The following is a 15,331-nucleotide window of genomic DNA, read 5'->3' on the forward strand; positions in this document are numbered from 1 at the left end:
TCACTTAGCTTACACAGTAGCCAGCTTTGGACTTTTCATTTTGCACCTCACACTAAAGCCACAAAGTCTAGCTACCTTCAACAGCTTTCAATTTTACTCCCTTCGTCCGAAAATAATTGTCCTAGAAATAAATAAAATAGATTTATCTATAACTAAAATAAGTCGAGATATATTCATTTTAGGGACAAGTATTTTAGGACGAAGGAAATATTTGCAAAACTAAAGCCTTCCATTATCCAAAATCGACATGTTTGAGGGGTGTGTGTGTGTGTATGAACAAAAACCTGAGAGCTCTGTCGACGCACCGGCCGTTTGGAATTGGATGCTAAACTAGTAATGCGGGGCGGCCAGTGATTCCTTGTCACATGCCTATGGCTACGGCTATGCCCTCGTAGTTTGGCTCCCCTTTGGCATCACGCACACCACGCAGAATCGCTCAATTATGCACTTAACTAATCAAGGTTGGTACTACTCCATTGGCTAGCCAGAGCTGGCTCTAGCTTTGGGCTTAAACTATGCGCTGCCACTGCCATCCTTATCTCAGACACCTCCCGCTCCTGTTTCCCCATCTCCAACTTGCGGGATCCCGACGCCATATGTTAATCAGCCCGCTGATCACTCACTAACAACACCCCTAATCAAATCGAGCGAGGATTACATTACACCATGGTGACCACCCAAACCTAATCTCCTCGGGCCACGGCTAGCTCTGACACAGGCTCGCCTACCTCGCCTAATCTAACCACGCTTTCCGGTCGAACAAGCGGTCAAGGCTCAACCTCGTCGCAATTTGCAGCAAAAGCTTTGCTAGGGCTAGGCCTTAGTAGGCGCTTTGACGAAATCAAATCCATTTTACGATTTGATTGGGCAGCCGTCTCCTGGCGTGCATGTGCACGCCGAACGGGGCAGCAGGCAGCAGCGACGTAGGGTACGCACACTCTTGGCCCTCCTCGAGGGGCGCGCGCGTGACAGTGCGGGCTTGATACGGCCGATCTCCCCCGTGGCCTTTTGCGCGATAGCGCCACTAATCGCCAGGGTTATTTTAAAAGGCCTCCTCGCTTAGGTTAGTATAGCTAGCCGGTCGCTGCCCTCGTCGTTTCCTCGCGCGTGCAGCTAGCTAATTTCGCGCCAAGCTTTGCCATCCATGACCGACCGACCGATCGCCGTCGAGTCAGTCAATGTGTCTTCCCCAAGCTTGGTCAATTGGTCAGGACAAGGCACGCCGCTGTCACAGTAGGTGGTTAATTATTACCGCGCCAAAAAAACCTATTGTATATCTCTGCAAGCGCCAGAAGACTAGCTAGTTAACCGAATCCGAATTCCGAAATATGTATGTACTGGTACGTCTCTCTGTGTCCGCCGTAACATGTCTTTTTGTCCATGGCTGCAGTTTTGAGATCAGTACTCCACAGAGGGAGACAACGTACGTTTCAACTTGTGAGAGGCCCTCCACCCCAGGCTCCACCTAGGGCGCGACACATGTGTGCGTAATTAACCTCGGTACTAGTAGAAGCGGAGGAGCGCGGCATCGCGGCAACAGGTGTAAACTCGATGCTTTGTTTCTCTACTGACAGCAGCGCTAATGCCAAGTTTAACCGGAATCATGGCCGGCCATCTTGCGTGCATGCTTTCCCATAAAAGGCGCCACATTTTAGGGGAGCGCGCGCGGCATCGATCCATCCATTGGACGGCAAGCGCTCGAAGCTTCACCCCCAAGGCTGGCAGTGGCAGCTAGACTAGAACCAGCACACATGGCATGCTTCGGGCCATGATATAGTTTGTTAGGATTGTGCTCTCTCCTTTTCTCCTCCCTTAACCTAATGTCTAGAGTGCAGTAAACTAATCCCAGTTGCATGATAGTAAAGCTTAAGCACCAACCACTGAATCGGGCAAAGGATGAGGCTAGCCCGCTCCTAGGTAGGGGACCAGCGCGCCGGGAAACATCCGGACAAAGCCTCATTAGCGCTAATTAAACAATCACGTTAGCTTTGTGGAGCTCAGCTTCGGCCACACCACAAGCGCTCCTCTGTCATTGCGTGTCAATGGCATGGGCTCGTGTTTGCCGACCTGGCCCCTCCGAAGAGCGACACGTGCACCGGAAGGCGCACCGCCCGTGTGAGCGGAGCGAGCGACCCCGGCGCACGCACACCGAGGATGCCGCCCTCGAGGAGTATGGTACGCATTTCTTTTGGCAAAATGATTTGATTCCAATGTTTAAGTAGTGCCCCCAAGTGTAGGGTTAAAGAAAGGGGTTATGTGCGAGAGAGGTTTAAGGAAGGTGATCACGGCCACGGCGAGGCGAAACGTGGCCATCGTGCCGTGATTAGTTTAGGGAGGGACGTGTTTCTTAGTCACTCTAGTTGCCTAATTAACAACAACTTGATGAATGGATGGATGAAAGGTGGTGGAACTTTCTTGTTGGTACGGTTAGCTTGTTTGTTTAGGGGTTCATTTCTCTAGGGAACAAACTTTATCTTGTGATTTTGCCATACAAGGCAAGTGTGTGACATAAGGGCTGACGAATGCATCGTTGCCATGTCGACGCAACAATAAGCTCATACCTACATTTAGGAGTCAAAAGAACAACCATAGAAATGGATAATTGTCATCATCGTTTGCGCACAGATACGGGTGCAAATAGTCAGAAAACCACACCACACTGCTTACTGTATGATGTGTGATGTATGTTGTATGTGGTATATATACATGCATGATGGCCAACCGATTTTACACTCCACAATACAGATGCTTTACATGCAATTAAGAAAGCAAACCACACCTTGACCATGCACCATGTCTCACCATTTTGTACAATCTATAATGTACTCACACTACAAGTGACCTGACACCAGTCACACCACAAAATGCACTGCCAAACCAACTGCCATGTCTGACGGAAGGTAAACACAAGATGAGCAAGTTCAGAGACCTAACTACACCTCGCTGATCTCTGAATCCTCTGAAGCGGGAGACCCCAATCTTATATCGGCTCTCATGTTCTCCTCGGCGGCCTTGGGCTGGCTGCCAGCCTGATCAAACCTGAAGCAGCACCGTAGGTGGTCGTTCACGATGCCGGCGACCTGCATGAAGGAGTAGACCGTCGTGGGGCCGACGCACTGGAACCCTCGCCGCATCAGGTCCTTGCTCATAGCCTCAGATTTGGGCGTCTTGGTGGGCACTTGGCGAGCGTAGCGGAAGCCGTTTGTGATGGGCCTGTGGTTCACGAAGCTCCAGCAGTAGTTGTCGAACGATCCGAATTCACGAACTACCTGCAGATAGTCATTGGCGATAGCGAGGATATTATCAGTACTGCCAGAAGTTGTGAAACCCAAGGGTCGATTTTGTTCGAAGAAACCACTGAATCTGTTTTGCCGAACGGATACTATACAGGTTGCAAAATAGTGGTATAATTCATGAGTAGCATTAGTCCAAGTATCCAAGCAAGAAATGATAAGTATAGCATATAGTGGTGGTGGTGTTCGAGTTATAAGCATTCGGTTTGAGAACAGTTCGAACAGTTGTGTACTTATGAAAAGCAATTGATGACTGTATATTACAGTACGATACTAATACTGATGCGAGTGTCACATTGTGCAGAATCTGAAACTCTGAAAGCACACAAGGTATGGGCCATATGGCCCATAGCAAATTCAAAGGCTTGTTGGGCTTTTATTGAGTGGGTGCGACATGGCTTCATTTTATTTCGAAAGAAGCTAGTCTGCTGTAACATTTTAGGGCTTCTTTGATTCAAAGGATTTCAAGGAATTTTGGAGGATTGAAATCCTTAGGAATTTTTACTACGTGTGTTGTTTGATTCATAGGATTGTAAACCACGGGAATTTTTTCAAAGGATTTATTTGCACTAGATTTCATAGGAAATTTTTCATCCTCTCAAACATCTTTAAAAGAATCCTATGTTTTTCCTATGCACAATCAAACACTCATACGATCCTATAGGATTCAAAATGACATGCCACTCTAATCCCATGTTTTGGAAATCCTATGAATCAAAGAGGCCCTTATGATTGGTTGGAGGAATGAGAATGATAATGATTTATATGTCCTCATTCAGCGATAAATTAGAGGAAATTTTGTAAATATTCATTTTACCATTTGAATTCACCATAAACAAAACTTGCCTTTTGAATTTGCTTGGCGTTTGCGGCCACAGCTCGCATCTTTTGCTGTGACAACAACGTGCTTCCGTTTGACTTGGACAGCTGGTTTATCTTCTTGTCCGTGCAGTCACACACGGATGCATTGTAGAAACCATCAATCATCTCCCTGAACTCATCCCTCTTGCTCAAAATTACAGGCCAGGAGAGCTCAGCTAAGGCTTGTGATAAGGTGAGCAGCTCAAACAGCTTGCGGTCATCGTGCACCGGTGCTCCCCATTCTTCATCATGGAATGCAACGTAGAGGGGTTCTACAGAAGTTATGTACCATGCATCATCAGAAGTTATATGTGTAAGTTTCAAAAAAAGAAGAAGTTATATGTGTACTGCACCCTCATGGCGTGCGTGCTCAAAATTGAGAAATCACATGCTTGTGATAACTGATAAAGTATATACTTCATATCATGGAGTTCACAGATCAAAATTACGGACTCTAGGGAACAGTGGAAACGTAACGAAACGAAGCAGGGAGCAATCGAAGTTTGTCACCAGAGTTGGCCGTGATCCAGGAGCACCTCCTCTTCTCCAGCTCCGGTGAGCTCCCACACGCCCCCCTACCACCATTGTGCCGCTTCTCCTCTGCTTCCGCCTTTGTGCTTGCCCGCGTCTTGGCTCTTGCTGCCTTGGAATAGGCCGCAGCAGGGCGAGTGGTGCGGATGCGCGGGAGCGCCGGCAAGCCGCTCGCCGGAGACTCCGACTTGACGCCCGGCATGTCTGAAGTGCCAACTGATCGACGGAGCTTGCAACGATTCGGAAGCAGGCGCATGTAGATGGACGCAGACCTGAAGAGCGAGCGGCTAATGAGGGTTTTGAAACGAGCGGCGAAATGACGACGGATCCGTTACGCGGCCACGGAGTTGGTACTCGTTGTTTCGGACTGGAGGTCGCCGTCGGGTGCGGGTGCAACGGCCTCGGCACGAACGAGGGTGGCCGTGGCTTGGCCCCGACGCCTCGTACCGTTACGCGCAAGCGTTGCGTTGCCATGCACCGCCCCACTACCCACACGCACACCCACACACGTAGCCGGACCTCACCTCCCTGTCGCTTCCACCATCCGGCTTGCGCGCAGCGCACGTCCGCACCGAGCCGGCTCCTACGTGGTTCTCGTCGGCAGCAGCGACAACGGCTTCTTCTACTCGAAGAGGGAATACGCATTCTGTACAAGGAAACGGAGAAGAGTGTACACACAACACAAGGATGCGGGCACAAGCACCAGTATCTTTCAGCACCAGGGAATCGTTTTGCTCCAAGAGGATGAACAATCTACATCCAAATGTTCCCTTCAAGAATGGACCAGGGTTCATGTTAGATCGACAGACCAGTCACTAAGACCTTGAGCACAATTCAAGTTTTGGTGGCAACTTTTGATCACTGCAGCAGGGAACAGAAGCAGCAGCGGGATACAGTTCTGTGGGGAACGGCACTGTAATGTGGATCGTCCTTCAGTCAAGCTTAGAGACTAGTTCAAATCGAACCTACCAACTTTTGACAAAACTGCACCTCGTTAGTTGCCAACTTGCCATTCCGTACCAACTACGTAGCTACTAGTGGTAAGTGGTAACCAGTGTCCAAAATGCAGTGTAGCGCTATGCGAAATCCAGCCGCAGGTGTTCATCACCACCTGAAGAAGCAACAAGGCATGATACGGTCAGTTAGTAATAAGAGTCTAAACACAGCAGTGTAAAATGCGAGGCATGACTGGGAATTATAAGAGAACCGAAAGAAATTAGCTATTTACAGAAAACACACGAGACATAATGCTACAAGACAAAAGCATTACATCGATACAGCAATTGTTCAACTGTGCATACCATGCTCTTGTCTAGTAGTATCAATTTACTTCTTTGAAAAGTACATTGAATCCTGGAAATGGAGCGGCTCGTTTCCCCACGAGGTCCATCCGGAACCCAATTCTCTTGCAAAAAGCTCTATGCACCTTGGAGGCTTCGGACCAGGAATATATTCTGAAAGAATTTCTTTTGCAGGTTAAGGATTGGCCATAAATCATACTGCCACTATAAAAAGAGCCGCATTGCATTTACGACAGGACAGATGCGAAAAAGGGTTTCCCCCCGCTTTAGATTATAAAGCAACGTTCAACCGATACAACCAGCTTGCTGGGGCCGCAGTACAAACAAGCCCAAAAGAAAAAGAAGAGAAAGAAACAAGAAGAAACAAATGCCGACGCCGGCAGCTCAACTAAGCAAAGATGACCGACACCCGCTGCACCCACCGGAGAAGAACCACCGCCCGCCAAGCACTCTGAAGCCTCGCATACCAAGCAACATCTTCATGAAGAAATGCGACGACAACGCCGCTGCTGCCCGGACAAGTCCTAGGGTTTCCCCCGATACGCGGATGGCAGTGGGGAAGGGGGTATCACCAACGCCCCTCAGGAGGGTCCCGCAAGGCCCATGGGCGCAGCCGCGCCGGTGGCGAACGAGCCGCCAGAGATTTCTCCCGCCCCGAAACCACCACCGCCACCTCAGACAATCGGAAGCGCACCGCCCAACATGCCGCCCACCAGCCTGTGCCACCACGGATACCACACCATTTTCACCGTTTCACTTAGGCCACCAACACGAGACCTGGAGGTAGGATGAGAAGACACCAGGCTCGAAGGCAACCGCAACGCAGCCGACAGGAGGGAACAACCTCCACCGAGACTTGCCAGGCCACCACCGGCCCGGCCGGACCCCAATGGGTCCGGACAGTCCCTGTAGCCACGCTGCAGCACACCGGCCACCGGAGCCACCTCCACCGCAGCCACGGCCCCCTTGTCTCACCACCAAAGAGCCACGCCGTCGCACCCCGGACCGCAAGCCCGCCCCAGCCCAGATGGGGCCCAAAAGGGCCCAGATCTGGGCCGAGCGGGCGCCGCCGGCCAGCCGCCCACCGCGCCGCCCCGCAGCCAACGGCCACGCCGCCGCGTCGAGGGAACCCGAGGCCCGCAAAACTCCCGCCGGGCCTCACCGCCGCCAGCCGAGCAGCACCACCGCCAGGCAGGAGGGAGCCCCGACTCCCCCTCCAGGCGCACCGGGAAGGGACGTCCGCCGCCGCCGGCGCCACCCGGGCACGCCGGAGGCGGCGAAGGAAGATGAAGGAGGAGGGGGGCCGAGACGGGGAGGAGGGCAGGGGGGCAGCGGCGGGGAGGAACCCTAGCGCGGGTCGCGGGAGCCCCTCGCTAGCCGCTCGACAGGACAGATGCTTCATTGCAGATGATTAACTAAAAGATAAACAGGACATAATGTGACAAATCACAGGCAAGGATACTCTGAAGAGGAGGTTTCCTTGAGTGTGCACCCGGAACACTCATAATTACTTGGCTGCCTTGTAGAACCTTAAACTTCGATCCTGACTCAGCTTCTCTATTCTGCCAGGAAGAAAGCCAGGAGACCAGAATATATCAATTTCAGGGTACACAGTCCAGATCAAACGTTGAATTCCAGAAAAAAAAGGCAAATAATCTAGAGGAAAGAACTCACAACGTTGATGTAGCCAAGAAGGAGACACTCATAAGGCCTGTGATGGAACAAGTCTAGATCGCCAATCAGTGAACCATCCGACTTCACCTGTGATTTGTTGAGATTTCAGGACCGCATTGCACAAAAATAATGACACCATTGTAAAATTACTAATGTGTCAATTAAATCATTGTTATAAAAGATAAAAGGTTGCACATGGATATTAGCCGCAAACCTTCAGCCAATAAAACTCCGTGGGGTCTTTGACCCCCCAAGATGGAAGCAATTCTTCCTCAACAAATCTTCGCAGTTTCTCCCGATTTGTAATCCACAAAACCAGAAGAGCTCCAGCTGGATGTGCAAGTTCTTGAACTGGAAGATACAACAAATTTCTATTGGGAAGTGTAGGATACCTAGGGCATACATTGTTGAAAAAATGAACTGCAATTCATAAAAATGCCTAGCTGGCCATGCACAAATGGGATTATTACATTAAAAAGATGACAACAATAGAGAAGAATAGAAGATGGATCCGTTTTAGTCCGAGAATATTTAGTTTCCATGAAACTACCAACAAGCATATCCCCAAATCGGGTTTTATTACAGGAGAACATGATATCAGCACACATGGTTCATGGTCAGTGAATCATAAACATCCGTAAATAATAGGACACCACAAAATATACATATAAAAGAAGGCTTCAAGAAATAAGAAAAGCTGTAATTAAAAATGCAATATATAGGAATACTGCGAAAAGAAACATGCATTTAGGTCAGATATCAGATAGCTGTTGTAACCTTTTGCTTATCAATAATATGGCCGTATGCATCTTTCTGATGCAGAGGCCGGGGCAAACCCTCTTTTCGAAAAAAAAGGTCAGATATCAGATAGCTGTGCTAACATTCAAGCATAGCAATCCAGAGTTTAACTAGTTAATCCAAAGTTAACAATCCAGTGTAGTCTAATAAGACACGTCACAAATAAACAAAAAAGAGAAATACAGGAAAGTCAGCCATCAATAAGCCCGGACAATCTAAAGTTTTGCTTGCTTGGCAGAAGAAGAAGAAAGAAAGAGTTAGCTTACGCTTCTTTCTGGCGAACACATCCATTCTCCCAAGGTGGGTCAATAACTATAAGGTTGTACCCTATATTAGGATTATCTGGAGACAGAGGACATCATCCACAAAATAAACGAATTAAGCACATCTGCCAATACAACCTTAACAAGCACAGCAGGATCAATACAACATATTAAAACATTTGTATGCTACATTCACATACCAGGAATGAGATCACGAACATGTGTGAAGTCAGTCTTCAGTTTATGTATCATCAGCATCATGCCAAAAAGATAAAATAAAAATTAAAGATGGACTGTTCACTTAGATGAAATTAGGTGAGACACCTGCACTAAAGAATGATTAACTCACCATCATGAAGCAACTTCCTTTTGGTAAAATATAAAGTCTACTCTGAAATTCTCCTTCTGCCTCATCGTTTTCTTCAACACTGACTATCCTATTAAATAATGGACTGGATCTCTTTTGGACATTGCAGGTACCTAAAACATGGTAGAGAAGGACTTTATGCACTTATGCATCATACATACCTATAATTCTGTAAACATGGTCATCAAGAAGTACTCGTACAATTTTTGGTTTGATTATACCTGCCTTGACCTGACCAAGAGGCTTCTGAAAGCAGATAGTCATCTCGTAGAAAGGTGCTCGCCATGAGGCCCCAAGCTCAACAAAATTGTTCTCAGAACTAGTTTCAACATTTGGCAGGCATTCATCTCCCTTGATCATCCCCGGAAGGAATTCCAGTAGATCTTTCGTCTCGAGGAGTGAATTATGGGCCCTAATTAGCAAAGGCCTTGCTTCCTAGCAAATGGAACACCATAAGAGATCCAAACATTACATCAAAATACCTGTAGAACACTATTCAGTACATTTCTCTACCAATTGGTATAGGCAGATTATGACCGTTTCACGAACACCTAACAAGACACCAGATGTTAATAACATAATACTCTCTAAAAATCCTAAAAAATGGCAATCCCAAATTTCTTGTTTGCTGATGACGTATTAAACTGTTTCTAGTTTACTAACGTTCTTGTTACTGATGAGCACAAGCCTTTTCATTGGAATATACTACTATTAGAAGAAGTAAAACATCAGTACCCCCGCAAAAGAAAAAGTAAAACATCAGTAAATGAGAAAACACAAATGTAAACCAATGTGTCAGATCGTCACCTGGTGCCGCGCTTCTGCGATCCGCTCCACGGCGTTGAGTTCCCGGGGCTTCGGCTGGCGCTTCCGCTTGCGCTTCTTCCGGTCGGGAGACGGCGCCGTCCCTTCGCCTCCCTGCCGCGACGGGCCGAAGCTTCGGGAGTAGTACGCCGACGGGACGAGGCGGAAGCGCCGGTAGGATTCGCCGAGGAGGCGCACCGGGTCGACGAAGGCGGCGGGAGAGCCTGCGAGGCTGTAGATCCCCGTGGCCTCCAGCGACCGGAGCTCGTCGGAGGCGTCCATCGGAGAGGCGCCGCCGCGGCGAGGGGGTTTGGGTCGGGAGGGAGCGTCGGCCGCAGGGTAGGGGTTTAATCCCAGCAGGTTAGCCCGTGGGTCCCACTGGCCAGAGAAACCAGCGGCCTGCGAACTGGCACTCTGGCAGTGTCGCCGTCCACAAAATAAACGGAGCGAAGCAACCAACCAACCCCCCGCGAAATCTTCAAACCCCACCGCGACCGCCATGCCAATTTCGCTGCTCCTCTCCGCCCCCCTCCCCTGCCCGCCGCCGCCTCTCCTCCGCCACGGCTGCCGGCGGGTCCCGGCCCCCCTCCGCGCCGCCCACCTGCCTCCGCCGCTCCGCGTGGCCCTCGGCACCGCCCGTGGCGGCGGTGGCGGGCGGCTGCCCGTCGAGACGCGGTGCGCGCGGGCGGCCGCGGCGGTTGGGGTTTCAGGGGGAGGAAGCGACGCTGAGAGTGGCGCTGGCACGGGGATCACCGCGGCGGCGGCGGCCACCGTGGCGCTCGCGGTGATGAACCGGGTGCTGTACAAGCTTGCGCTCGTGCCCATGAAGAATTACCCCTTCTTCCTCGCGCAAGTTCTCACGTTTGGGTAAATTTGATGCTTCCATGGACATCTAAGCTCAATTCCAGCAAAATTTCACACTTAGTGCTACATGCTATTTATATATAAGAGTAATAATAATATAATGCATGTGTAACTTCTTTTTGCGCATCCTTTTTGTTACACTGATTTCTGTGAAGTCAATGCACAAACCGATTTTCTAAGTGCTCCTCGTGTACTTGCTAATTTCTGCAGGTATGTTGTAGTCTACTTCTCAATTCTCTTTGTAAGATATCAGGCTGGTATTGTCACTAAAGAAATGCTAGCGCTTCCAAAATCACGCTTCATGTTAATTGGACTGCTAGAAGCGATGGGTGTTGCTTCAGGCATGGCTGCTGCAGGTGATTACTGACAGTGATATTTGTACTTTACTTTCAGAATTAAGTATTTCAAATGCACTTTTTAACAGCTACTCCCTCCATTCCTAATTAGTTGACTCAGATTTGTTCAGATACGGATGTATCTAGACATGTTTTAGTGTTAGATATATTCATATCTAGACAAATCTAAGACAACTAATTTGGGACGGAGGTAATACATTACTTGAACCATGGTTTCTTCACAATTCAGATCGTAACTAAAATGAGTTCTGTATTTGCATTTTGCCGATGCTCACAGCTATGTTGCCTGGGCCATCTATTCCAGTGCTGTCTCAGGTACTATGTTTTTATTTCGCCTGACAGGCCTAAAATTCTCCACATGTTGACTTCTGAGTATTTAATATCCTTTGCCAAGTAGGAACATTCTATTGTACTGCTTACATCCAATCCTGTATTAACTTGGTGCCATATATACCCCATCTTTGTAATATCCTGGATTCGTTTATTATTCCAATTTTCTTATCATCCCTCTTAAGGTTGTTCTTCTGTTACATATCTCAGTCCTTTCAACACGTACTACTTTGATAATCTTGTTACCTGCAGTGCCAGGTTTAATAGCTGTGCATAAAGATTAGTACTTCCTTTCGGTGATTTTGTGCAGACTCGGTACTCTTAACACACTTGCTGTTGTTTTGCAGTCTTTTCTGGTATGGCAGCTTATTTTATCAGTCATCGTTTTGGGAAGGAAATATAGGGCAAACCAAATTCTTGGATGCTTGCTTGTTACAACTGGAGTAATTCTATCAGTAGTAAGGTATGAATTGGAACATCTAGCCTTGTTTGGACGACTAATTTATGTACTTCACATCACTATTCTCATAATTTGAACTGATTTGTTTCCAACTGTCTGTTATATCGGGCATCACATATTCATTGGCATTGTGTATTGGACATGTTCGTGTAAGCTTCTGATAAGGTGGAATTATCAGCTGCTAACTATTTATTGGAGCACCTTCATGCACTGGAATGGTATATTGTAGAATGCTGACAAAATAAGATTGTTATGTGACATATTTTAGGTTCCATCCACTAAAAGAACGCAATATGACTAGAATTTGTTTTGGAAAGTTATTAGCACAAACCCAATCAACTCATACAAAATTATAGTATTTCTTTCTGCATTCCAACTTCTCGGTAAAATCAAGGGCATAAGGCTAGGACATTTTCTGGCAGTTTTCTAACATGTAATTTTTCAGTGACATGCAGCTAACACCCTCTTATCTGTATGTGAAGGTGCTGTGGCTGAGTACTAGCACTTGCACTTGATTAACCCCTTCTATTGATTACTTAAGCATACATTGTAGTCAGTCATCCAAGGCAAGTGGGGTAGATGTGTCTTTCTGTAGCAAGGCTCACTGCTTTAGGCTCATGTACCAGATACTTCTGATAACCATAAAACCTTATTATAATTGGAATAATACTCAAAGGAGCTTTTTGTGGTGTGATCACCTATATATGGCTTGCCTCTTGGGTGGTTTGGTAGCCTTGTGTCCTCATCTGATCAACCTTTCAGATGTACAGTTAGTGGTCGAGACAAAATGCACAAATAATGAACCAAAAGTTCGGAAAAAAAAGTGCGGACTGAGAAATGGCCATGGCTTTACGCTGATAGGGTAGTACATGGTTATAATGTTGCTAATATGATGATTGTGGAATACTTGCAATTTATGTGTTGATTGGATTTTGAGTATTTCCTGGCCATGCTTTTACTTTATGAATGCAGTGGAGCAAACGGTGGTTCATCTCTGTCTGATGTCAAGTTTTTTTGGCCAGCAGTTTTGATGGCTTCATCTGCATGTCAGGCTGGTGCATCTATAATCAAGGTTGAGTGGACTTGCTGGTGTACCCCTGATGAAACTTTCAGTTATCCCAACTCTAAATCTTGTTATTACCGTGGCAGGAATTTGTTTTCATTGATGGTGCAAAACGCCTTGAGGTTCGTAATAAAAATATTTCAGGAAATAATTAATGTGAATATTCGCTGTACCTATTTTTTCTTCTTATTTTAAGCTATTTCTGAGTTGAAAGCATGACGGCCTTAGTTCTCTTTGTTTTTACACAGGGAAAGCGGCCTGACATATTTGTGGTCAACTCTTTTGGGTCAGGATTCCAGGTAAGCTTAAAGTCATCTCTATTTTAAAACATTGTAGGTTTAATAGCCACTAGTGAAAAGAGAAATGCTACTCAGACCGTCTTGTTTGGTATCTTACGATGCTATGGAGTTTTCTCATGGTTGTATCCTTAGTCACTCAATCCATTGGCTTTTCTCCTATTTGTGCACTCCAAATCTGCTATGTTGAACTATGCAGGCTCTTTTTGTTTTGCTACTCCTGCCGTTTCTCTCTAATTTGAAAGGCATTCCATTGACTGAGCTCCCTGCATATGTAAACCGTGGTGCTGCATGCTTTCTGAATGTTGGTGGTGGTAATCTGAACGGTGAGTATTACCCATAATCGTAGTATCTTCAGATGCTAAATAGTTGAGCATTGCTTGTACTCCGTATACCATGTATTACTTCAAATCTGTTGTTGGATGGAGAAAAAACCTTCCCTAGAATCTTTCCACTAATAAGTATCGTACTTTTCTCATTTACTTGGACAAATTGTTCGGTTATGAATGGCATACACAAACACAACAGTCGCTATATATAGCAGTTCATTATGTTGAAGGGCCCTTGTTTGTCACCTTGATGCCTTGACCACTGATTAGTAAAAGCTATACGTCAATCTGAGAGGCTGCCATTCGAAATTTTCCCTAAAGATACCGTAATCATGTGCTGATGTTTTGAGTTTTCAGATTGTCCTGGAGCCCCTTTGCTACCACTGCTCTTCATAACTATGAACATGGCCTTCAACATTTCTGTGCTAAATCTGGTGAAGATGTCTACAGCACTGGTTGCTTCGCTAACAGCAACACTAGCAGGTTCAGTAACAAAACACACTCCCTCTGAATAGTTTAAGAAGCACTATGATGGTTCATACTTATAACTACAAGGCACAGGTTTTTGTAGTTTAGTTAAAAGTACCAGGATAAAGCTGTTTGAAAATTGAAACATTTTGTTTGGCATGCAAATCATTTCGTAGTATTGTGCTAGCACATATGCCCTGATAAGTACCTAGCGCATGGCACGTGCGTGCAAATACACAATTAGACATGATTCTTCTATGTGGTCAGTCCTATTCATTTTTTACTTTCTGATTTCTTCTTCCGCTGCAGTACCTCTTTCGATATACGTTCTGTCACTTCCTCTTCCATACATGCCTGGAGGAACAAGTTTAAGCACATCCTTTTTGGTCGGCGCTGCTGTCTTGGTGCTTGGGTTGCTCCTATACAACCTTCCTCAGAACTCAGCTGATCAAGTGAAGACAGAGTGATCAAAACCAAAATCACTCACAAGGATGGCAGCAAGCTTTTGATGCACCTTGATACAATACAAGACCGTGCATTTTCAACTGCGGTCTGCAGCACATGTTTGTACAGAACTTCTGAAGGGTGTGAGCTCCGCAACCTGAGAGAAATCTTTTCGCACAGGCAGGGTCTAATAAATTCTAACCTATAATGAACTCCCGGTGCCACCCACTCCACTTTAGCGACTCCAGCAACTAGCTTCAGTCTTTCTGTCAAAGAGAGCGCTTGGAAATATCAGAAGTTCGGTGTTCGTGTGGTTGCAAATCATCTACAGTTTTTATTTTTTTGATTCATAAGCCATATTTCAATGTAAAGGTTGTTTCTACTTGTGCGTCGATGTATTACCAAACGAAATTGCTTAGTATACCATGCACATCGCCATCAAGCGCAAAACACATGGGGTTGTCTACTTGTCTTGTCCATTTATCTCTGTCCAAGTACTGACGGAAAATGTTCATATAGAAAAATTTGACAAGACGGCTCTCCAATACTAGAATTTTTACTTGCGTCTGTAGTTCGTATACACATCTTTCTTTTTGAATTTCGCTGCAAATCAATGTCAGTTCTTTTAGAATGGCAAATTGAATGACCATGATGGCAAATTATGTTGTCGCGAAGATGACAATTTCTTTTAGCAAGCATGGTAAATCTTTGTCATGTTGAACTTTTTGCCAGGATTTGCTGTGCTTGCTAAGGGAAATTGCCACCCTCACAACAACATAATTTGCCATAAACATTCCTGTTCATTTTTTTTTTACCTTTTTGAGGGTTC

The 15,331-nt window shown here is 46.5% G+C and overlaps 3 protein-coding genes across 4 annotated transcripts; 1 reads left to right on the top strand and 2 right to left on the bottom strand.

Annotated features, from left to right (window-relative positions):
• Positions 1–2,656: 2,656 nt before the first annotated feature.
• LOC125552619 (uncharacterized) lies at positions 2,657–5,256 on the bottom strand. Its single transcript, XM_048716230.2, has 3 exons — positions 4,665–5,256; positions 4,140–4,426; positions 2,657–3,269 (listed from the first exon to the last, which is right to left on the bottom strand). Exons 1-3 carry the CDS (start codon positions 4,939–4,941, stop codon positions 2,934–2,936), a joined length of 900 nt encoding a protein of 299 aa, XP_048572187.1. The 5' UTR covers positions 4,942–5,256; the 3' UTR covers positions 2,657–2,933.
• Positions 5,257–5,395: 139 nt separating this feature from the next.
• On the bottom strand, positions 5,396–10,393 carry LOC125552617 (Methyltransferase MT-A70 family protein). Of its 2 annotated transcripts, none has more exons than XM_048716228.2 (10): positions 9,896–10,393; positions 9,310–9,523; positions 9,071–9,201; positions 8,922–8,955; positions 8,725–8,800; positions 7,875–8,052; positions 7,664–7,747; positions 7,449–7,548; positions 5,987–6,151; positions 5,396–5,796 (listed from the first exon to the last, which is right to left on the bottom strand). In XM_048716228.2, exons 1-9 carry the CDS (start codon positions 10,391–10,393, stop codon positions 6,012–6,014), a joined length of 1,455 nt encoding a protein of 484 aa, XP_048572185.2. In that variant the 3' UTR covers positions 5,396–5,796; positions 5,987–6,011. The 2 variants fall into 2 exon arrangements, with proteins under 2 accessions (XP_048572185.2, XP_048572184.2); XM_048716227.2 differs by having other exon boundaries at positions 7,661–7,747.
• Positions 10,337–14,968, top strand: LOC125552618 (protein CLT2, chloroplastic). Its single transcript, XM_048716229.2, has 10 exons — positions 10,337–10,759; positions 10,967–11,112; positions 11,390–11,427; positions 11,790–11,905; positions 12,875–12,974; positions 13,052–13,087; positions 13,214–13,264; positions 13,461–13,587; positions 13,948–14,073; positions 14,368–14,968. The coding sequence occupies exons 1-10, from the start codon at positions 10,392–10,394 to the stop codon at positions 14,523–14,525; spliced, it is 1,266 nt and encodes a 421-aa protein (XP_048572186.1). The 5' UTR covers positions 10,337–10,391; the 3' UTR covers positions 14,526–14,968.
• The last annotated feature ends 363 nt before the right edge of the window (positions 14,969–15,331 follow it).

Source organism: Triticum urartu, chromosome 4A (assembly GCF_056163025.1).
Source record: "Triticum urartu cultivar PI428250 chromosome 4A, HENAU_Tu73, whole genome shotgun sequence".
Taxonomy (NCBI): Eukaryota; Viridiplantae; Streptophyta; class Magnoliopsida; order Poales; family Poaceae; genus Triticum; species Triticum urartu.